This window comes from Anarrhichthys ocellatus, unplaced genomic scaffold (genome assembly GCF_004355925.1).
Source record: "Anarrhichthys ocellatus isolate YVR2014 unplaced genomic scaffold, GSC_Weel_1.0 scaffold11, whole genome shotgun sequence".
NCBI classification, from domain to species: domain Eukaryota; kingdom Metazoa; phylum Chordata; class Actinopteri; order Perciformes; family Anarhichadidae; genus Anarrhichthys; species Anarrhichthys ocellatus.
This window is the reverse complement of record NW_022280041.1, coordinates 5,222,291-5,244,037: the sequence shown is the minus strand read 5'-3', so window position 1 is coordinate 5,244,037 and position 21,747 is coordinate 5,222,291. Positions and strand designations below refer to the sequence as shown.

General features: G+C 44.9%; 3 protein-coding genes across 5 annotated transcripts in view; 1 reads left to right on the top strand and 2 right to left on the bottom strand.

The window, feature by feature from the left end:
* Positions 1-2,156, top strand: part of LOC116385531 (transmembrane protein 272) — a 4,432-nt gene extending 2,276 nt beyond the window's left edge. For both annotated transcript variants that reach the window (XM_031851069.1, XM_031851070.1), the window contains one exon: positions 122-2,156. In XM_031851069.1, the coding sequence (XP_031706929.1) occupies positions 122-324 (203 nt within the window). In that variant the 3' untranslated portion in view covers positions 325-2,156. The remainder of the gene's footprint in view (positions 1-121) is intronic.
* On the bottom strand, positions 1,749-7,744 carry pcolceb (procollagen C-endopeptidase enhancer b). The gene is made up of 9 exons (XM_031851068.1): positions 7,659-7,744; positions 6,348-6,456; positions 5,494-5,752; positions 4,993-5,117; positions 3,815-3,951; positions 3,046-3,674; positions 2,834-2,914; positions 2,509-2,679; positions 1,749-1,911 (listed from the first exon to the last, which is right to left on the bottom strand). The coding sequence occupies exons 1-9, from the start codon at positions 7,742-7,744 to the stop codon at positions 1,781-1,783; spliced, it is 1,728 nt and encodes a 575-aa protein (XP_031706928.1). The 3' UTR covers positions 1,749-1,780.
* Positions 7,745-9,415: 1,671 nt separating this feature from the next.
* Positions 9,416-21,747, bottom strand: per1b (period circadian clock 1b). 2 transcript variants are annotated; one of them, XM_031851072.1, is made up of 20 exons: positions 21,581-21,747; positions 17,571-18,431; positions 17,195-17,448; positions 16,969-17,090; positions 16,637-16,838; positions 16,306-16,500; positions 15,987-16,065; positions 15,764-15,870; positions 15,500-15,653; positions 15,113-15,389; positions 14,871-14,979; positions 14,537-14,696; positions 14,341-14,450; positions 13,852-13,998; positions 12,870-13,199; positions 12,023-12,756; positions 11,739-11,925; positions 11,296-11,509; positions 11,021-11,171; positions 9,416-10,910 (listed from the first exon to the last, which is right to left on the bottom strand). In XM_031851072.1, the coding sequence occupies exons 2-20, from the start codon at positions 17,972-17,974 to the stop codon at positions 10,734-10,736; spliced, it is 4,113 nt and encodes a 1,370-aa protein (XP_031706932.1). In that variant the 5' UTR covers positions 17,975-18,431; positions 21,581-21,747; the 3' UTR covers positions 9,416-10,733. The 2 variants fall into 2 exon arrangements, with proteins under 2 accessions (XP_031706932.1, XP_031706933.1); XM_031851073.1 differs by lacking the exon at positions 13,852-13,998.

The window sequence follows — 21,747 nt, the reverse complement described above, 5'->3', positions numbered from 1 at the left end:
GGCTCAAACATCTGCAATACAATCAAATCATTGGGGCGTAGCGGGCCATCATCCTCTCATCCAAAACGGTCCAAAACAGGAAATGGCAGCATAGTTATTCTCTTCTCTTTCTTGCTTATAGGTAACGTGTGGATATACTCTATTTACCAGCCCAACTACATCAAGAACGCGGGTCCGTACTGCGACAGGACGCTCTACCTGTTCGCCTTCTGGACCACCACCTTAGTCTACATCCTGCTGGGTCTGTTCCTGGTTAACGGCTTATGTGTCCTCCTCTGCTGTTGCCTGTGCTGCCAAGCCGCCAACGCAGACGACGACGTCTAGAGACAAAACAAACCAACGAGGGGACGGGATGCGTCTAATGAGGCTGTTGATTGGTTGATATAGTGCGACAAAAGACTAATATGTTTCATCTTAATGCCTACCATGTCTCCTAGTGGCACTTAGTTGCACTTCTAGTTGTTTCGACAGCCTCATTTAGAGACACACTTAACTCCAAGAAGCTGTAGATTAGTGCTGGGCAGTATGACCAAAAATGTGTATTACGGTATTTCTTAAGATTCTGTCGGTTTCACTGTATATCAAGGTATTTTTTTTTTCCTTGACTGGGTTTTTATACAGGTGTGGCTTACTCTACTGTCAGGAGTACATCGAATATAAAAACATTTTAATGTCATGTAGAAAGGCTTTGATTACTATAGGGTTTGTTCGTATAATGTTGGGATAGCAGTTTGGCTGAAGCATTTTCACAAAGCACAACAGGTAACCCGGAAAGAAGAATATTTCAAAAGTCAAGGCAATAGAATGACCGTATGCAAGAAATGCTCATATAGTCTATGATGCAAGCACATACCAGGGTAACATTAGAAGAAAATACATAAATGAATATAAATAAATAATCCTGGACCGATGGGAGTGTGTTAGCATCAGTAGTTGACTACATGCAGTTTAATATTAATTTATCCATGTACACAGCAAGAATCAACTTTTAGGTTTCAGCATTTTCATTAGCTGCTGCACATGCCTTTTGTGTGCTGCTAGTTAAGAGATAACAAAACAACACATAGAGTTGTTGGTAGATGTAATGAAAGTAAACATGGTAGAAATCATCTGTGTTTCATCAATTCATCAACAGGTGTGTTTCTTTTCAAATCATGTCCAATTAACTGAATTTAACACAGGTGGACTCTAATCAAGGTGTACAAACATCTCAAAGATGATGGGAGGCACCTGAGCTACATTTCAAATGTCTGAGCAGAGGTGATGTGATATTTCATTTTTATACTTTTAATAAATTTGCGAAATATTCTAAAATCCTGTTTTATACTTTTTTAAAAATTCTAAAAGCCCTTCTGGGAACGGGCATAGGAAATTAGGAAAACTGCTGTGAAACATTGCATTGGAAAATTGTTCTTCAACACTCTATGTACAGTATATGTATTTGTCCCTAAACTGCCAGCTGCAGCCACACAATCCCCACACTCACCTGCTCACCTGCTCCTCATTCCCATCACCCAGTATACGTCAGCACCAGAATCACATGTTTAGTTGATGTGCATCTTTTATCACAGAAATATTACAATTTACATACAAAATACAAAATATGATACTGAATAATGATGTCTGTTTACTCTTTAAAATAACTTTCACGACAGCATTGCATTATGTAAAAAATAAGGTTTGGATATTACTCATAATATTTTCACTCTTTTTATTAAGTTACATGTTTTCAGAGAGATAGTCAGGGATGTCCATCCAATTGGTGGGCTGGGCTGAAATGTCAGCACGGTTTGCGCAAGAGGTTGGCCAGTGCTTTGTTGTGGATGGGTTTATAGAGGAGAGAGAAGCTGGAGGGGCTGAGAAGGCCGTTGCCCTGTGGGTCGACTTTTCCCATCAACACGTAGTTACGGCCTGAACAAGAGAAAAAATGTGTCAGAATTTGTCAAATACCAGATCATGGATTAAATTAACGGACACTTATTGTTTGACTAAAATAATATACTCTTTCTGTAATAGTCATAATGTGTTACAGTAATTAATTCCAAAAGGAATCAAACAAAGTCACAATTGCATCCCAAATTAAATTTGTAATCAAACAGTTAACTATATTCTTTCATTTCTGCCTTTAATGACTAGGATATATTGGTTAAATAAAGAATCACATCGTCTGCATACAATGAGAGTTTGTGCTATGTTGTAGTTCATGAGCCAAAATGAAGCCAGAGGAAATAAATGTTAGACTTTATATATATTGCTATTGGATAGAGCACCATTTTCCTTTATTCTTACCTTTTTATTATACTAAAGATGATATTTGTTTGGTTTATTTTCAAGAATTAGTAATGCAATTGATTTCTGATCAACAATTAATGTTATTGGTAAGATAGTAAGATATTCATGTCAACTATCACTATTTCACAGTTGATGCCATGGGCACATTTCAGTCAGTACAAATGTTTGGTGTTTGTAATATCCAGAGAGAGACAAAGGCTGTAAATACAGTTGTACCTTTGATTAGACCGGGGCATCTCTTGCAGGTGGAGGTCAGTGTGACCGACATGATGGGCCCTGATTTGGTGATGTTCAGTCTTCCCGCCTTATAGGCCTTGATTAGGAACAGCTCAACTGTTGCTGAGCCCATCGGACCAGTGGTCAAAGATGTAACCTTACCCGTAATCACTGAAAGAGAGAGAAATATTAGAGAGAAAAAAACAAAACAGGGTTTGCATGGTATTTATTTTACAAATTATGCACCAATTATTGTTAAACTAAAAAATGTAGTCAAAATATTTAATTCATGTGTCAGGACCAGAGGTTAGCTGACGCGACTCACCAAAGTCATGAGGACAGAAGCTAGATTGGAGAGTTCCTGTCCTCTTACAGGCTTGTGTACATAGTGGGTTTAGAGGTAAAGCTAAAGAAAACGCACATGGCAAGGAACACGTGATTAGCACATTAAATTGCTGCTCGATGCAGGTGTGCACATATACATACATGAAAGCGAAGTGCAGATTGTTATCTTAAAAATCAATTACTTCCACTCACGTTTCTTGCTCACAAAAGGCTTCTTTGTGACCGTCTTGCTTACTCCAGGTTTAAGTGTTACTTTAGGCTTAATCTTCGGTTTGGCTGTTGGTTTAACTCTGCTCTTAGAGGTTGGCTTTACTCGTTTGATACCGGGTTTTAAGGTGGGTTTGGTCTTCAGTGCAGGCTTACGTGTGGGTTTAGCCTTGATGCTTGGCTTGATAATCTTAGGTTTGGGTGTAGGTTTAGCTCTCGGTTTAAATCCAGGTTTAAGTGTGGACTTTTTCACAGGTGCTTTGGGTGTGGGTTTAGCTGGTTTTGGTTTAGCCGAGGGCTTGACTGCAGGCTTGACGATAGGTTTGCGCGGTGGAGGTTTCAGCGGTATCTTCACCAGTGTTTTTTTGGCTGGTTTCGGGGTGGGTTTAGGGCCAGGCCTTGGTTTGGGGGTTGGATTGGTGGGTCTGCTTGGCCTCACGACTGTTCTTTCTGGCATCGAGGTCGTCTGAGGTCCATAGATGAAGTCCCCCCCAGCTGTGGGCGCCCGAGACCCTCGGGGGAAGCTGGAGTAGTGGGCCATGAAGCCATCTGAGGTCACGCTCAGGTCAGAGACGAACTGGACAAGAAGCTCGTTCCCATTTGTCACTATTATTCTATGTAAGGGACGGCGAAATTAGAGAGGAAAAACAAAAGGCGGAGGATTAGTAAAAGGGGAAACGTTGGCAGAGCTCAGCTGTAAGCCATGTCTTTGTAAAGGCCTCTTTCATCACCAATTTCTGATCAGTAATCTCACCCTGGGGACCTGTCTCCGCAGAATCTCCCAATCCGCCGTGAGTTATCCCTCTCTCCCCCGTTAAACAATGCCACATAGTCGTAGCGACAGTACGTGTCAGGCTCCAGGTCCAGCTTCATAAACTTCACCTCGATCACCTGGGGAAGAGGTGGAAGTAAACACATAAAACATGCCAGTACAAACTATGAAATTTATGACTGGGAATTAATTATGTGAGCTGGTATATTCTCGACTAGCTTTCATGAATCCAGCACAGTGCAGACATACAGTACAGTTGGTAGTGGTGGTCGTGGAGGAGAAGGGCCAGACTTCTGAAATACAGAGGAGCATTTACTCTCTCCCTCGCTCTCGCTTCCTTCCCTCTTTCCTTACTTTCAATCTCTTGGCACATGCGAGCACACCTTCAGGCACTCAATGAAGCCTTTCATTTGAACTTCGTCACAGGGACGCTGTCACACACTCGCAAACACACACGTACGCTACATCGGGGACCGGAAGTTTAACATTTCCTTGTGACGGGCCCCTTAACTACTATTTTCATTTCTCCTTCTCCTCCTGCAATAACTAGCCTTATGCAACACACCTAGCCCCTCACTTTTTGTGTAAGTCAATCTAAAATATAACGATAATATTGTTGATATTTTTCTACTACTCTAATGAGGATACAAATTTAAAAGGCATTTTTTACCCTTTTCCAACACAACGTTCACCATTTGCTATTAACCAAATTCAAGCCTTCTGTCCTTTTTACAACATACAACATTTAGGAGAACCCATCGTGCTCTTAAATAACTAATCAAAGCAGCAAATTAGTGATTTAAGACGTTTGCTCCTTAACAACATTCAGTATTTGCGAGGAACCGTCGTCGTTCTAAGTTTGTATTCCACTCGGAAAGTGGAGGCTAACTAGCCTAGCTACTGAGCCTAGCCTGCCAACATTAGCGCTGATTCTCGCTAGACATTACTACTCACCAAAATTTCACGCAACCTGAAGAACACTAACGTAAGGGTATCACTGCAGGAAAATTAATAACATTTAAATTTCTTTCTTTTCTAACTAAATAAACAAACTTAAATTCATTGGATTTATGTTAAAATTCTGAGGTGTCACTCTTTAAAAGGGGATGTTTTAAGTACACAACTAGTAAGAAATACAAAGTGCAATACGATTGGCTTACATTGCTCGGTTCTACGGAGATGTGCCAGGAGCAGCTGATGCCTGCTGGGTAATTAGAGTTGGGCCAGTTGGGCGTCTTCACAGAGCCCTGCGATTTAGTCAGACGTCCTCCACAGAACTGGTTCTCTGTGGGAATACAAAAGTAACCAGACTTTCACCTTTTTCAAATAAGGAAAGGATGTTTTTTTTGTCCTGTGATACTGTATTCAAGCATATATGCTGCAGGTGCATCTGTGAACTGTTTTTAGCTTGATGATTTTTTTTTGGAAGGGGGAGGGTATCCTGAATTTTTTCGTGATTTGTGTATTCCAGAGATGAGTATATTACTCTTTCTGAGCATAAACAAATCACTAGAATATAGTTTCACAGACAATATCAATTTGTGAGAACAGCAGCCGAGACGATCTACCACTAGAAAATCCCTCGATAAAACCGTGTAGCTTCATCTAGTGGTTCTTTGTGGACTGCATCTTTCTATGTTTCTGGGATTACTTGTCCCCACCTTCCACATGGGGCTTCCCTGCACTGAAGGAAGCGAGAAAGCCTCTTCCTCCAGTGGATTCGTCCGACACCATCTCTAACATCATGGTGTTGGAGGTGGCGATGAGGGCGCCGGGCCGGAACGTCCCACAGAAACGACCCAGCTTCTGCACCAAGCGGGTGTGACCATTGTAGACGTCCAGGTAGTCGTAACGACAGGTGGGGTCAGCCTCCATGTCGTAGAGGCGGAAAGACAGCATTACCACGTGACCCTCTGGGACCTGGAGGGAGGGGGGGGGCGACAGGTGATGCTTTGAGGAAAGACTGCTAGAAAAAAGCTTTTAGCAGTTTTAGCCTCAGGTGACCACAAATTATGGCAATAATTTTATGGGGTGTTATGGTGCAGCCAGGATATACATGAAGTCATGAGTTTAAAAAAGGCTGCTTCACTAGACCTTAATTCCCAACATGGATAGTTTTGTACGTGTGTTAAATAATTAGTTTAAAGTAAAATGCTTGCTGCCTGCCTGCCTGCCTGCTGTATTCGTTGGTTGTTTGTTAAGCTTTTATGCCTGACTTTATAACTACATCATTTAGAAAAGTTTTTTTTTAGGTCATATAGAACCCAATCTTTTTTTAGACCCTATATGTTCAACATTTTGAATGGAAGAAACCCTGAGAATATAAACTGGAGTTGAATACAACCCACAAATTACTCAAAAGTTGTTTAATCCCTGGAGGCATGAATGAAAAAATAGCACCATAAAGCAACACTAATTTCTGAAAGAAGAAAAGAGGACATTCTTTATTTTACAAACGAATAGTTGAACTCCTATGTTTGGCTTAACGGTGTAGGGGTTTTTAAAAGTGACTCACAGTGATGTACCAGGTGCATTTACTGTTGGGTTTGTAGGGACTGGGGAATCCTTCACTGGCCACGATGCCGGAGTCTGTGACCAGATGGCCTCCACAGTGGAAGATGGGCCTGAAAAGAGTATCACACAACCACCATCAACTACTTTTAACTTGATGTGCTCCACTGGAAGAAAACACACTTTACTAAGAGTATTGAGGCAGAACACACACACACACACACACTTTTACATACATGCTGAAAACCACAGTGGCACAGTCTGTCTCTGTTCTCTGACTCTGGGGAGGTTCCCAATGAACTCTCCTGATTTGTGTTTTTTTTTTCTTAAAAAGTTGTTCAAACCAAGCCAGGAAGACTTTCAATATGTTGTTTATGTAATGTGATCTTTCTCCACACACTGACTGCACCACAAGAAGGTTGTCGGTAGACGCAACAGGTATTTACTCTGAGCAGACATGGCACTTTCAACACAGCCCACTCACACATGAAATTTGGTGAAACACAGATCAAAGCAGGGCAAGCCTCAACTTTTAATTTAGCAGCAGACTCGTTCATTTAGATGTTGGCTGCTCTTTTCAGCTTGTCTCCTTTTTAAAATCAGCTGCGTTTGATCATCAAACTCCAGTTTTGTTGTTTTTTGTTTGTTTCTTGGGGAAAAAGAGGCCAAAATGAATCATCTTTATACATTGGGAAGATTGTCTCTGTGAACATCTATTGATTAATAGTCCCTTTTTCTTTTTTGTCTTAATCTTCAGGCATACGTTGTGTGTCTTTTATACTGTAATGCCACATTTGGCCAAAAACAAACAAACAGTGGCGTCCCTCCCTTCCGACCCTCTCTGGAGCTGGACAGCCCACAGGCATTTGTTTGTCTCTCATGTTCAATTTACACCCTGTATGTATTTGGGAGTAGCGATAGCAGTGCAAACAACGTGTTCAACAAGCATTTCCAAAAATGAAATTCAACATTTTCTGAGCCAAAACTGTGGATTTAGAGGCTGAAAGTCAGATTTGTTACTTTTGTCCAGTTAAATCACTGAATCGGTTACAGCATGCTGTAGTTTTGTGTGTTTACGGGACGGCAACCACGTCTTAACACTACAACCTTCTATTTCTATTGCACTTTTTTATAATCAACATACTGCAACCAAGAGAGAAAAAAATCCCACACAGTAGTTGATCTAGACCGATGTGGGCTTGAAAACGGCATGCCACATGTGCACAAAACGGATGCACAAGAGGGACATTGACAGCCATATATTTGGCACACATACCTGAAGACATTTAAAATATACCTAAAATCTCTCACTTACCTGGTGTAGTTACTCTCACTCTGAGCTTCGGTCCATCCCAGCGTCAGAATGACAAGAAGGCACACAGTCCACAGCCTGTCCTCCATCCTGCTGTCCTTCCGAGGTTAGGAAAAGACGGGAGAGGAGAAGAAGAGGAAGGAGGGAGAATCGGAGTGGAGGGCGTGGAGAGACGCAAGGTTTAAAAGGGGGGAGGAGGGAGAGGAGGGAAGTGGACATGATGGGTGAGGAGAAGGTGTGTTATGGAGGGAAGGAGAAGAAAGGAAAAGGCGAATGAATGTGATATTGAGAGGACAGAAGGCTGTTTGATACAGGTTAGCATTAATTACACTGACCCACGGCCAAAAGCAATGTATGTACAGTTGAAAGTACAGTGTGCTTATGTTCCAGCTCTGTGTTGTTGTTTAACAGGTAGGGTAATGGAATATATGGAAAATGTGTGCGTTTCTGCAGGTGTGTCTGGACAGAGTACCACTCCGTGTGTGTGTGTGTGTGTGTATGTATGTGTGTGTGTGTGATGACCTATTGAATGCACTAGCAGCAAGGCATCTGTGTTTGGCAATGTCGTTCTGCAGTAGGTTGGTTGGTCAGCCACTTTGGTCCAGACCGAAATATCCCAACTAACCACTGGATCTGTTGTCGCAAAAATGCGCACAGACATTCATGGTCCCCAGATAATGAATCCTACTGTCACGCAACCGTGATCCCCTGGGCCATATGACTCTGCTTCATAAATGTACATGGATGAGAGGAAGAAATATAGGGACTCGAGGGAAATTATGCCCAAATGGTCCAGCGGTCAAATTTCTGTGAGTGATGTGAGGGGAAAAATTGTCTGAACACACTTGGACTATGATGATCCACTTTTCTTCCCTTTAGTGCCTCTATGAAGTTAACATGAGTGTAAATGACATTCAAATCATTTTTGAAAAGTTTGCAATATCATGCTAGTGTAGTCTACCGTGTTTTTTCTTTCTCTCTGTGAACTATGCTTTGGAGCCTAATCTGTTCTTTGTCCCCATCATTGTACACATTTTCAGCTGTTGTTAATTCAACAAATCAAACTTTTTAAATCCTCTAATTGGCCTCAGTTGTGGTTCGTGTTTTGTGCCAATAAGCTCCTAATCATCAGCGGCTGCTTGTTAGGATTGAGCGCTGCCTCACAGAACTGCAAGCATGGCTGTAGACTCGTGTTTTTTGGGCACACACACACAATTTACACTGCAAGTGACGGTTACTATGTGGATTAAATTCCTTTCCAAGGATTCCACAGTGGTGGAAAGAAATTAGACGGTTAAATGTTAAGTTTAAATACAGGAAAGAATGAAACAGAACTCACACGAGAGTAAAGTAAATTATGGAAGACTAAAAGAGTTGGTTTTAATACTCATGTGACTTGAAATGAAAACTTTTATTAACGTCAGCACTCTCCCAAAATGACCCACATACATTACGATCAATGTCGTCAGTGTTATAATGATGGTGTGCATTGAAGTCAGCTTTGTGTTTGTCTGACCGAGGGCCTGCCTTTGTCTTTTTTAAGCTGTGCTGACCACTCCGGGTGGAAACCACAGCTGAATAGAAGGAGACTGTGGTTGGGTGAGGAAAGCAGCTGCCCTGATCAGCTCTCTGCTTCCAGTTCATTCCGGACACTTCTGAGTATCCAGGCCAACTGCAAAACAACCACTGATGAAAATAGACTGTAAAGAGATGTAATCATAAACTGCAGAGGGTGGAAAAAAAAGAAATCTGAATTCACATTTCAATGATTTATTTAGTCATTTTATTGTACAAAGAATTTCACAAAAATATTTAGAAACTGACACCACTGACGGCATAAAGCAAAGGATATCACACGACCAGAACAGTGCCACAGAGAGGAAGAGAGAGAGAGAGCACGAAAGGGACAGAGGGGAAGAAAGATAGTAAACAAACACTCTTCTTAGAGAGTTACTTCCTCTTTCAAATCCACTCGCCAACGTGAGCAAGCACTGGCAACACCGGAGCTTCCTTCGGTGCTGGCAGTTTGGGAAATACTGTCTGTGATGTCTGTGAGAGAATCATTGGTCATTTCTCCCTGTGGGGGAGACAAACCAATGCCCGGCCAAGGAAGAAACCTTTCAAGTCCACATTTAGTCTCCTGGCGATTGCCACGTTGCCCCACGATTAACTGTACATCTCTCAAGCAAAGCAACTAGATTGCTGGGTCCCGAGAAACTTTATTCTCCGTTTCAAAGACTGAAGTGCATGTTTTTATTTCTTCTTCTTCCCGTGCGGACACTATTTCGATCCTGGATTTTCACATTTTCCAGTAGAACCTCTTATGGGCATATATCCTCTCTATTTGAGGGGGATGACAGTATAAAAATATACACATTGTTTACAAAATAACCTGGTTTCCACTGTACATTTTGTCTATAAGGTGACAGTTGCGGCTTCTTCTTTAATTATTATTTTTACATAAGAGAAAAAAAATAATGTGACTGGGAGCAGGATCCCACACAACCTTGGAAACATTCAACAAGAAGAGTCACAGATAAACTCCCTTCTTTTCCTCACGAGCTCAACCCTAAACAGGAGGGAAAACGTGAGGGAGGACACTGTGGTGAAGCACATCCATCTTTACGTAAAGGCGCCTTCGTCGAAACACATTCACCTTAGTCCTCTCTGATTATCTTACAACTTCAGCAAATATGCTAAGAACTACAAGAACAAGGAAAGTGAAGTGCTTCCAAGGCATTCAGTGTACAGTCGTACAACACGCCTGCTGTGCGGTCGTCAAAGTCGGACTTTGTGAAGAATGAACCGGGCTAAGTGTCCAGGCTGACCTGTCCAACAACAAATGGAAGTTGTCTCGATCAATATCCATCTTTTTGCTCCCGGCAAATCCCACTTTAACCATGTTACACCTTGTGTAAAAATTGTTTTGGGCACAGGAAGTGCTGGAAGGTGAACATTTTCTGCCTATCGGCGTAGAAACGTCCGTGATAGTGTTCTTTATCTTTGGCCATCTGCTTAGTGAGTCATGTCTGACTTTTCTTTCACATCTTGCTGCTCCTCTGCGGCCATGTCTTGTGTTCATTTCTCTTCTTCTTTGTCCTCTAGGTGAGCTTCATCCATGGCTGTCTCTGGCAGAGTTGTCGTGCCCTCTCTGGCGCCCTCCTCCTGAGCTTTCAGCACACTGCACAGCTCCATCTCGTGGATCTCCACATCTGACGGAGCGGCGGGAGGCGGAGACTTGCAGCCCGTACAGCCCTGAACAAAACCAAAAACAAAACACATGATTTCCTTTCCCCGCTATGTGTTGTTACTTGATAATAAGTCATGCTCCGAACCGTTCAAAGCTCAGGGGTGAGTGTACTTACAGAGATGTTGATGGCTCGGGGCAGGCGTCCTGTGCGGATCCAGGGGTGCACCTGGCTCAGCTCCCTCTTCTGGTCCTCGGTGAAGCGTGGCTGCTGTTTCTGCATGCTCCTCAAGGCCTCGCGGTCCTCTCGCAGCACGGTCTCCATGTCTCTGTTGTGCGGCACAAAGGGGGGGAGAGTCACTGAAAAGTCTGACATTGAGTCTATAAAGTTCCAGCAAGTCTGAAACTGAACTAAACAGGCTGCAGTGTTGTGTGGTCACATTCTTGTCGTACCTGACGGGCAGCTGATAGGTCATCATAACCTTGTCGTCGGTGTTGGCCATCAGCAGCCAGATGGGGTCCTGCAGGACACACTTGATGAACTGCTCCTCAGCGCCATCTCCTCCGGCGCTACTGCTGCCCCCTGCTGGCTGTTTGCGGGAATGATCGTTCTCTGACGAGTCGATGCTGCCAAAGTACTTGCTGGTGTGGCTGCCCTGGCTGCTGCCTGAATGGACAAGGAAGTGAAAGTTGAGAATTAATTGGGAGTAAGACAACAGGGGAAAGTAACATAAGAGTAATTACGGCATTATGTTTCATTATGAAGGAAATGTTTTTGAAATATATAGATGTATTTCAAAGATATCTCTCCCGGAAAATTGCCTTCTGACGTCAATTATCTGGACTCTGTCAAAGAGGCAGTGGGACTCTTAGTGTGTCACTGAGTCACTACTTACTCATGCCGCTGGTGCCCGAGGAGCTGCAGCCGTTTGAGCCGGAGCCTGAACCAGAGGACCTCGTGCCTGACGACCCTGAACCAGAGGCGGCTGAGCCGGTGCCTGAGCGGGCGTCTTCCTGTAGCAACATATCCAGCAGGTCGCTGGAGGTGGACATGGCATCGTTGTTGGACTCATTAGCTTCACCCTAACGGGGGACAAAAAAAACATTTAAGATACATTTGAAATGCCATATTACTGGTTTTCAAAGCTTAACATCCTATCCTGAACGTCTGTGTACTTACGTTCTCGTTCTCCTTGGAGGTCTCATCAGAGATCCTCTGATTGGCTGAGCCCTGCACAGAAGGCGTGGATTGCTGTGTTGCTACCAGGGCCGTGGTGACCTCTAAGCGGTTGCTTGGTGCTTCCTCCAGCTGCAAAAGGTTGAGAGGTGAGGAGCATCTGGACTGGAAGAGGGGGGACCCGGCGTCAGCAGGCGTCTGGCTGTAGGACTGTGGGGTGCTGCTACGAGACGGGGCGCAGGTGGCCGGAATCGGTAAGGGGTTTGAAACGATAGCGGGGATAGCGCGTTGGGTGGCGGCGGGGTACGTGAAGTTAGGATTGAAGAAGGGGACGGGGCCTGGCTGAGAGATGGGCGCCGCCATCTGGGGGAACATGTAGTTGGGGAGAACGAGGGCCATCATGGGAGGTACCATCTGGGTGGGGGGGAAACGCGATGGATCTGGGACGGATAAGGGCTGGGCGAGCGGTGGGTAAACTGGGTAGATTGGAAGCATCCCAGGAGCAAAAGGGGCGGCGGGAATGCTGGCCTGAGAGACTACAGACGGCCAGGAGGACGAGTTTGTCGGGGGTCCGATGGGGATGTTGAGGGGCATGGGAGCTGTGCTGGTCCTGGGGTCGAACCCCAGAGAGCTGTGCTGGTCTGACGACTCCTGGTGCTTGAGTCTTTTACCGCCACGACCACGTCTTTGACTGGTGCTGCTTCCTGCGGCGGGGTAATCCCGAGAACAACGCACTCCTGGGGAAAGAGAAGGAGACACTGAATGTCTGCTATTTGAACAATCGACTGGTAACACGTATCAATATGTAACGTATATACATTGCAATGACAGTGGGTGCGTGTGCGCCTACCTCGTGACAGGGGGTTGGCGGCTGGGGTCTGACAGTGCAGAGTCGAAGATGTCGCCTGATCGAAAACACGCAGCTTGCTGAGGTCCTTAAAGTGGTCAAGGAATGTCTGCTCCTCCTGCTGGGTGTGGGCAGATAGCACCTCCTTTGTGAGATCCATGCAGCTCCCTCCTCCTCCTCCTCCCACACTTCCACTTCTCCGACTGTCCCTCTTTGCCTGAGCGGCTTTGGGGGGAGGGGAAAGTAGAGAAGGGAAGGTGATTGCCGCGTGAGCGAGAGGTGTTGCTGTGGGAGGCGTTGGTGTCGTTGTAGGAGCCTCCTCCATGATGATGTCTGTGGTAAAGGGAAAAGCAACGAGGTCTGTTAAAGCAGTGAAGTGAGACACTGTGAATGTTGAAAGAAGAAATGGCACGTTCTTCTTCTGACAAATGAAAAGTTAATCACAGAAAATGCACTCGAGCTAAATTCAACACAATCATGGATTTTGTTGCTACAGCCTCTCTTGGTCTATTAGGACCAGCTTATGATGGCTGATGTATTTAACACAAAAGTTACAGTTAAAAAGGACAAAAAGAAGACAGCGGACACTGGAGAACATTTTGGGGTAAAGTGAAAAAAGAAAACTGCAAATGAGGCGACACGCAGAAATCCAGAAGAGAAGATTTCCGGGATGAACCAAGATGAGAAATAAAAAAAGGCATAAATCAGATTACCTGCAGCTTTAACATGCAGCTACAGGGTTCTGCTAAATAATTCTTAAGACTTTAAAAGTAATAAAAACACTTTTTGGTCAGTTTATTTGCAAAGAAAGGAAGAAAGAATAAGAAAGCTGTATCAGAGTATGTTACTGTTCAACATAAAAACAAACCTCGATGGACATTAAAGGCTTTTAAATCAAACGTAAAGACATGCAACGACCTCGTGTCTCGTCATTTCGAGTGACAAACTTCAGCGTTCAGAGAGTGTGAGTGTTGAGGATTCCCACCTGACTCAGGAGGCTTCTTGTCTCCCACATGCACGATGGTGCTGCTGAAGCTACACTGCGACGTGACTGAGGCTACACTCTCTGCCTTTGTGGCCATGGTCAGGGGAGGCAGAGGAGGTGGTTCACTTACAAGGTTAACTGAACCACCTGCAGAGAAAACAAGCCCAACAAGGTTCTGTCAATGATTGCGCACCGTCCAGACAAAACAGATACATGAACAAAGCATGCGTATTGGCAATCTATTAAGTGGACATGACACAAATCAAGGATGCTGCACATCAAATAAATAAAGGAAAATCCATATTTAACAACAAGAATACGATTTTTCGATCAGTATTTTTGTTGGTAAATACACACTGACCAAAAACAAAAAAAAGGGAACTTAAATAAGTGGATTAGAGATATTTGTAAGGCTAACTTCCGAGAGACACCAAATGAATTGCCTACAAAAAAGAACCAAACCAGCTGACGTTAATGATCAAAACGTACCAGTGTTGTTGCTGGCCTCCTGCTGTTTGTGCTCGTCAGACGTGGAGGAGGCGGTGTAGGAGCCACACTTCCTTTTGACAGTGTTAGGAATGTTACAGCTGTCCAAGTACCTGCGTAGAGTCAGCGAATTGATGGATTAGTGACGGAATAACCACCAAAATGTTGAGGTGGAATAGCTTTAGGCTTGCGCACACACCTTATGATGCTGTCCAGACAGTTGATCTGCTGGTAGGAGTAGCCGGTAGGCGGCTCCTTCGGTATAAGCGGAGCCGGGACCAAAGCTTTGGTTGGTTTTGTCATCTCGGCGATCAAACTTCTGATTGGGTCGCTGTTGATTGCTTTGATGCTTGTTGTGCCTGGATGAAGGAAAGACAGGAACAGGAAGTTAACTAATTATTTTAGATGCTCGGTTCTCATCTCGCTCAGCGAAGTCTTTTAGATATTACTAGTTAAGAAAACAACTCTCTTTCTTTCCAGAGATGAATTTTACTTCTTTTACACTATATTATTTAACTGTCCTTTCATTTTACCTGTGCTTGTGTTGTTCCTGGGCAGGGGGCGGTTACGGGACTCGATGAAAACCTGCTGTCCACTAGTCTTGACCATGTGGACATCTTTACAGATCTGCTGGAAAGTCATCTGGAAAAATGACAGCATCACACTCGTTAAACAGATATGGCATGGCAGTGAATAACAATATCCTGATATATTGTATTTAGGTGGATCTCACAGGTTAACAGTAGACTTAAAAGCACTGGTTGCTCAGACTCACAGGTTTGTGTAGAGCGACCGCAACAGCAACTTTGTCCATGGCGGGGCCGGGGCTGTCGCTGGACGAGGCGCCTGAGGCCCCGAAGTGCTGCTGGTGTGAACGCCGAGAGCCTCGCGAGCCACTGGACCCGAGCGAGCTGTAGCCCTGGGAGCTGCCGCTGTGCACTGGCTGCACCAGGAGCCGGTGGATCTTCTCGCTCAGCTGGACGACGTCGGGTGTGGTGGCCCGAGTCTCGCAGCACTGCGCTGTCGTGAACACGTCTTCATTCAGAGGGCTCCTGGAGACGGACGGACGGGGGATAGCGTTAGAGCACCACTCAGCACGGGAGAAAGAATGCGCGCTACATTTCCTCTCATTGCTTTTCTGTGAGCAGATAAGTAATCTTACGTTCTGACTTTGTGGCGTCCTACGATGAATGCCACCTTCCGGCTCCAGGGATTGACAAATGAAGACCAGCTGGTGTCGATGGTCAGATATTCCCCATTGCGGGCGCACATCCTCAAGGGTGTGTGGTCGAACGGCTGCCCGGCAAACTGAAAGACTGAAGAGAGACAGCAGTGCAGACACGTATGAGAAAATATAATACACAACAAATAAGGGAAAATAAATCAACACAGTAAAAGCCCATTTGCCAGTGCTAGATATACTCACTCTTCTCATGTATAGCCACCATTATGGGCCTGTCTTCAGGGTGGATGATGAGGAGGGCAGGGGTTCCCACCAAGTCCTGAGGCAGGTAGCCCAACAACGGTACTGCCCTGCAAACACAATATATATACATTTACATATATATGTGTGACATGGAATAGCATGTTTTTTTTACTGTCCTAAAGCAGCAAACATTTAAAGGCCATAGAGAGGTAAAAAAACTGACCTTTCGTCAACTTCCTGGAAGAGGCAGCTGGGAGTGTGACTGGTGGTGAAGATCCTCTTGTCTGCAGGGATACGAGGAGCTGAGGGGCACAGAGGACACAGACACAACGGATGAAAAGCATGTTTTGAGGACAGACTGACTAACGGGTTCAAAAGGGCTGTGCATGCGATAAAGGTTTTATTTGCTATTCTTAAATCTGTCCGATCATTAGGACGTCTGCGATGTAATTCATATTCAGAGGAACGCGGTATTCCAAAGCAAACCAGTCGCGTGTCCCTTCGCTCACATGAATACAGATAAGTAGTAAAATGACAAATACCTTCGTATCCAGAGTGGACCCTCTCTGCGATGAGCAAGCAGCAGGGCTGTGGCTCAGCATCGTCCGAGTCTCTGATGGTGAGCTGGTAGGGCGTGAGGCGAAAGGGGTAGTAGCGCATCTCGCCGCCCTGCGCCTGGTCGGCGCTGATGCGACAGAACATGGATTTCTCCTGAGTGCAGTCGACTGGAGGAGAAGCTGAGAGGAAGAAGGGTTGGACGAAGAGTCAGCAATCGCATGCTCTCGATATTTCACCGCCTATGAAACACTGTCTTGAACACCATCTCGCCCTCTTTTTCTAACCCTTTCCCAATTTCACTTCGCCTCAACTCACCAGACCCGATGCAGGAGGCCCAGTTTGGCAGGCGGCAGGGCGCCGTGCCGCTGTAGAAAGTGCTGACGTCCTGCGGGGCCAAAAGCTCCGAAAACATGGTCCCTTGGAGACGCTCTGGCTTACAGCGCAGCAGGGACGAGCCTTGGGGTGATACGTACACGACCTTTCCCGACAAGAATGACACGCCCATGGAGAAAGTGTCCTGAAAGTAGAAAGAAAAGAAAACGATGAGGATGATGGTTTGGATTAAGTGTACTGTAGAAGAGCTTGATCGACTTGGTTTTCATTAGCAAAACTAAGTTATTATTTACTACATATCTGTATAAACCTACAGTGTTTTTGAGGGTGTATTCTGAAGTGATGTTGTCAAGCTCCTCAATTGTGAAGGCAGACAAGTCCAGGCTGCAGTCATGACACTCCTCCACGCTCCACTGATGATAGTACTCCTTGTTGGCTGGAAACGGGAAACATAAATCAGTCAGGGAGTGTGTATAGGTAAAGAGACAATTACATGTTGCGCCACTTTTAGGAAGATACAAACGAAAACACCCCCCTCACCTCGGACTTGTTTGACACACTGAAGTGCGTATTTGAGTGCGTTCAGAGTGCTGGTGTGGCCCTTGGCCTTGCGCTCTGTTGGCAGGCGGAGCTTCAGCTCCTTGATGGCCTTCATCAGGTCTTTCTGGGTCTGGACCCTCGCCGACTGGTTGCTGCTGCAGCCTGAGGTGGAGGGGGGGTCGTGCTCCGAGCTGGTCGACAGCAGGCTGTAGGCCAGGGAGCTGCTGGGAGGCGAGAGACTCTGGGAGTTGGAGCTGGGGAAAGAAGGGACAGTTGGAGCGGTGAATGGCCATTTTACACTCGGATGTACTGTTAGCATAGCACAGGATAGCGTGTGATAGCCTTTTTATTGTCTCTTAGCTTCTTCTTCTCTTACCTCTTGTTGCTCTCTGTGGTTTCCAGCATCATGCCAGAGTCCTTGCCGTTTGACGAGCTGTGGGAGCTGCGCACGGACTGGCGCCCGTGTGACCTGCGGTCTCTCTCCATCCCGCCTTCGCTTTCCCTCTCCCCAGAGTCGTTCCCGCTGGAGAGCCCGTCCATGTCTTCAGAGTTGGGCCCCCTTCTGCCTCTGGACCCTGACCCCACGCTGGGAGATGAGCCGCCGACGGAGCCGCCTCCGTTCCCACTTTCCTGCTCGTGAGTGGCACCATTGGCGCCGGGCTGACCGCTGCTGGTTTTCAGAGAGTTTGACTCTGCTTCCTGGTCACTGTCTTTCTCATCGGCCCTTGCCACTCGCCCCCGAGCGCTGCTGGGCATTGATTTAGAGTCGTCATAACTCATACTAGAGCAGGATGAGGCTGGAACAGCTTTATTAAAAGGGAAAACTTTAATTTAAGTGGGACTACTATGTATATACAGGTGAATCATGGTTACTGGCTGGTAGTTAAAAGAACTAAGGAGAGAAATTCTTTGCTTTTTCAGCAAAAACAATCTAAAAGTCTTGGGCTGTGAGCCCTTCTTTGAAGGTTTTCTAAGGTGCAGATTTTTAGTCAACAAAAACCAAAGGCTGCCTTTCCAAAAAGAACGCAATAAAATTGCGGAAAGGTCTCGCTCAAAGACGAGAGATGATTTTCTGCTTATGAAAGAGCCTTGGCACAAGTGCTCCAACAGATGGGATGAGAGATTGTGAGGGAGAGTGAGAAAAAACAGCTCTTGGTGAGCTCTCTGTATCTGTAACACTCTGTAGCTGGTCTTCTCGCCTCTTCAGAGGTGTGATGCTCTAGGTGCTAAAGGCCACCTGCAACGACAGAAAAAGAAAGAGAAGGAACAATATTAGCTTACATTCGTCTTGTAAGTATCTCCCAAGGACTACACAGCTATGGAAAGACAAAAGGAACTCTTACCATCGGTTTATCGTGTTGGCCTCCTAAGGAAGCTTCAAACATGGCCATGTAATGCCTTGTCGGCCTTGTGGTGCAGACTGAATGTTTGTCAGTCATGTTTGTGGTTGTTTTAGTAGCGCACAGCTGTTAGCCTTTTACCCAGATTATCTGGATTAAATTATCACCCCATTTTGAGCACGGAATGACAATAATCTCCTACTCCTATTGGCATGCAGCAAGTGCGTATGCATGCATTTTAATATAGAGCAAGTGAACATGCACTAATGCCGAAAATTACATTGTTAGTCGCCTTTGTTTTAGTCCACTTTTACCCATAGGGCAGTCAAAACAAATGGAACGCCAGGAGGATTTAACAAAGCTCTCCATCAGAGGGCTATTACAAATTAGGGATTGCTCGTCAATCCCTAAAATGTATTAGGCCACCACTTACGCAAGTGAAATTCCACCGCTAATTATTCCTTGGGCAAGGGACACGCCCCGTAATCCTTTAAGACCTGCAGATGCAAACGGAAGAAGACGGAGGCCAGCCCTCATTGTTCAATCCTTTTTTAATTTCATACACGTCAATGCACAAATTCCCACCGACCGGAAATGTAGTGCTTCCAGATCAGCTAACATGTGTTTGGGGTGCGGGATTAAACCCAACCATGCAGATTCCCCACTGCCATGGCTGAAATAGCTCGGTCGGGTTTGAACCTATGACGGTGAGGTAACAATGCACTATACTCAGATTATTTACAGGAAATCCACTCAGTAAAACCGCCGTTTATGCAAGATTGTGTCTATTTTAGTGTGGGAAAGAATAGGCAGCATCACTCTCACTCGCTGTTTTTACGCACAAGATTGCGATCTCTCTGAACATATGCACAAGGACAAGTCATTCAAATATTCACTTCGAGCTGGTCAGCAAAACAGTCACTACTGCGTTGCCAGTGATTGACAATCTGCTCACTGTGAAACAAGTGTCAACCTGATGTAAAGGATGTGTGTGCCAGGGTATTTGAATACCATGACTAACAATCACAACAAGGGCTTAGTCACTTATGATATAATAAATGGAGAATACATGCATGCTGGTTTTATAATGTGAAACTGTTAACGATTGGTCGATCAATCACTGAGCAGATTGACAGTAAAATAGTCTGCACCTGAATTGGATAATAAGCCCCTTGTATATTGTACTATAATTGTATATCTACAGAAAAGTTCTTACAAATATATTTCCTATTATTAAGACAAGGGCATTAACACCCTGCTGCATTGTACAGATGGAGGCTGCTGGAAGGCGTGGCGAAGCTCCGTGTTTGAACATGTGCGAACTTCTCCGGTTGTCTGAGAGAACCCGCCCCCTTTTCCGCTCCACCATTATCACATGTCGATACTATTCAACCACCTTAAGAGATAAATAGTATAATTGAATTCATCGCCGGGCATCCGTGTCATTGTTCACTGCATTGTCCTATAGCTCTCTGTCCGCTTTGCTTTTCTCTGCGTGCACCTGGCACGTGTCCGCAGCGGTGTTTTCCGCGAGCCCTGCCGGCTGCCGATTGGTCGGCTCGCTGGACCAATGAGAGAGCAGCACGCTGCAGAGGCCACGCTGCCTGAGACAGGGTCCGCCTCGCGCTGTCGCCTGCATATGCAACGAGACGAGCTGATTCACGCTCAGCGATTGGACACTGTACATAAGGCACATTTATGAGATGGAGAGGCACGCGCTTCCTTTGTCAAAATAAATGGCCACATGACTTCTTAAAGTACTACGACTAAGTCCCAATACACGAAGTCATTACATTATTATAAACAAATGTACTATACATTACAGAATATGTATATATTGGATTTTCTTTACTCTTGTTTAACTTAAAGTATATCATGCCTATGCTGTTTAAATAAACAAGACAAAATAATATATTTTAAGTCTCATCTTGTATTAGCTCATTCTGCCATTCATTGAGATACTTTCTGTGTAATAGATGGCAATTGTTCATTGTTTTGGATTCAAAAAACACATCAAAGATATAGTTGTACGTCCCTAAACTACACATCTGGTGTAAACATCATCCAGCTTTGTGACAAGTTAAAGAAATAATATAGCCTTCCAGCAAAACTCGTTTGTCATAACTTTGGTGAGCAATCCCTGCACAGCTGTAAACATGTGTTTGAAACTTAAATGAGGGGCTGTTTAACAGTCACCACCACACCTGGCATTAATAATTTGTAATTGTAACACAACAGGAAGAATACCACCCCTGGCATGTTCAAGGGCCACCAGTGGGCTATTTCCTGGCAGCCTGTGGGAAGTTTGGTGGTCTTGATTGTTTCAATGTCGTCTGACAACATCGAGGAGGCACACACACACCCTCTGATTCCAAAGTCTTTAGTTCAGTTCACAGTGGAATAGAGAAGTATTGTGGCCAGTGAAGATTAGAGTCCAAACTAGATACTGCAGGCGATTCATTGTCATATTAAGAGTATCACAGTGTTGGAAACTATAAGCTGTTTACTTGTCCTGTCTCAGGTGATGAGTCAGTCCCCCACACGTGTGTGCGTGTCTTTCATTTTTTTATCTTCTGTTTACAACCCTGTCTGGCACATGCTTCTGTCAACTTTTGGGATGTTTTATGTGCACTCAGGCAGTAAATAGGGTGTGATATGTACAAGAATATGAAGGATTGAATCTGTGCAGGTGGTCTGTTTTTCATGGCCGGTTTAAGTTAAAGCAGTTTTTCCTCTAAAACGTTTGTCTCATGTCATCCATGAGCATGCATGACGAATTACTGCATGTACCTCTCACAGTGGAGCATTTAGCAGCCCTGATACTACACGAAGCGGGACCTAAAGGGTTAAACGAGAGCACTAACTCCGTTAGATGGGACCACACAAACACAAAGCTGGTGGTTTCACTGTGAATTGTAATAAGTCTTAATGGCTTAAAAGACGAAGCAGTCAAATTAAGGGATTTCTGCCGTTTCGGCACGAACAGCCCAAAGTGACAGCTAGCATGCTAGCTCCAAAGCTACAGCGATAGACACGACTAGCTTACCTTAGATGTGCTTTAAAAACGACAACAACAGCTTTGCTATTCCACCGTGAGGTTCTTGAAAGTCCAACCGAACGAAGTACAAATCCCGGTAGCGACGACTGCCTTTGCTTGGCGATCATCTGCGTTTGCTCTCGAAATTTTTTCGCTCGCCCACCCAACACTAGTTT

What these genes read in the sequence shown, in the direction of transcription:
- pcolceb (XM_031851068.1), bottom strand. Translation starts at nt 7,744, where the DNA reads ATGGAGGACAGGCTGTGGACTGTGTGCCTTCTTGTCATTCTGACGCTG. An exon ending in GCCTTTTGTGAGCAAGAAAC is followed by an intron (nt 2,915 to 3,045) that starts GTGAGTGGAAGT and finishes CGTTTTCTTTAG; the next exon opens with CTTTACCTCTAAACCCACTA. An exon ending in ATGCCCCGGTCTAATCAAAG is followed by an intron (nt 1,912 to 2,508) that starts GTACAACTGTAT and finishes TCTCTTGTTCAG; the next exon opens with GCCGTAACTACGTGTTGATG.
- per1b (XM_031851072.1), bottom strand. Translation starts at nt 17,974, where the DNA reads ATGAGTTATGACGACTCTAAATCAATGCCCAGCAGCGCTCGGGGGCGA. An exon ending in GGTGGCTATACATGAGAAGA is followed by an intron (nt 15,654 to 15,763) that starts GTGAGTATATCT and finishes GTCTCTCTTCAG; the next exon opens with TCTTTCAGTTTGCCGGGCAG. An exon ending in TGTCTGGACAGCATCATAAG is followed by an intron (nt 14,451 to 14,536) that starts GTGTGTGCGCAA and finishes GACTCTACGCAG; the next exon opens with GTACTTGGACAGCTGTAACA.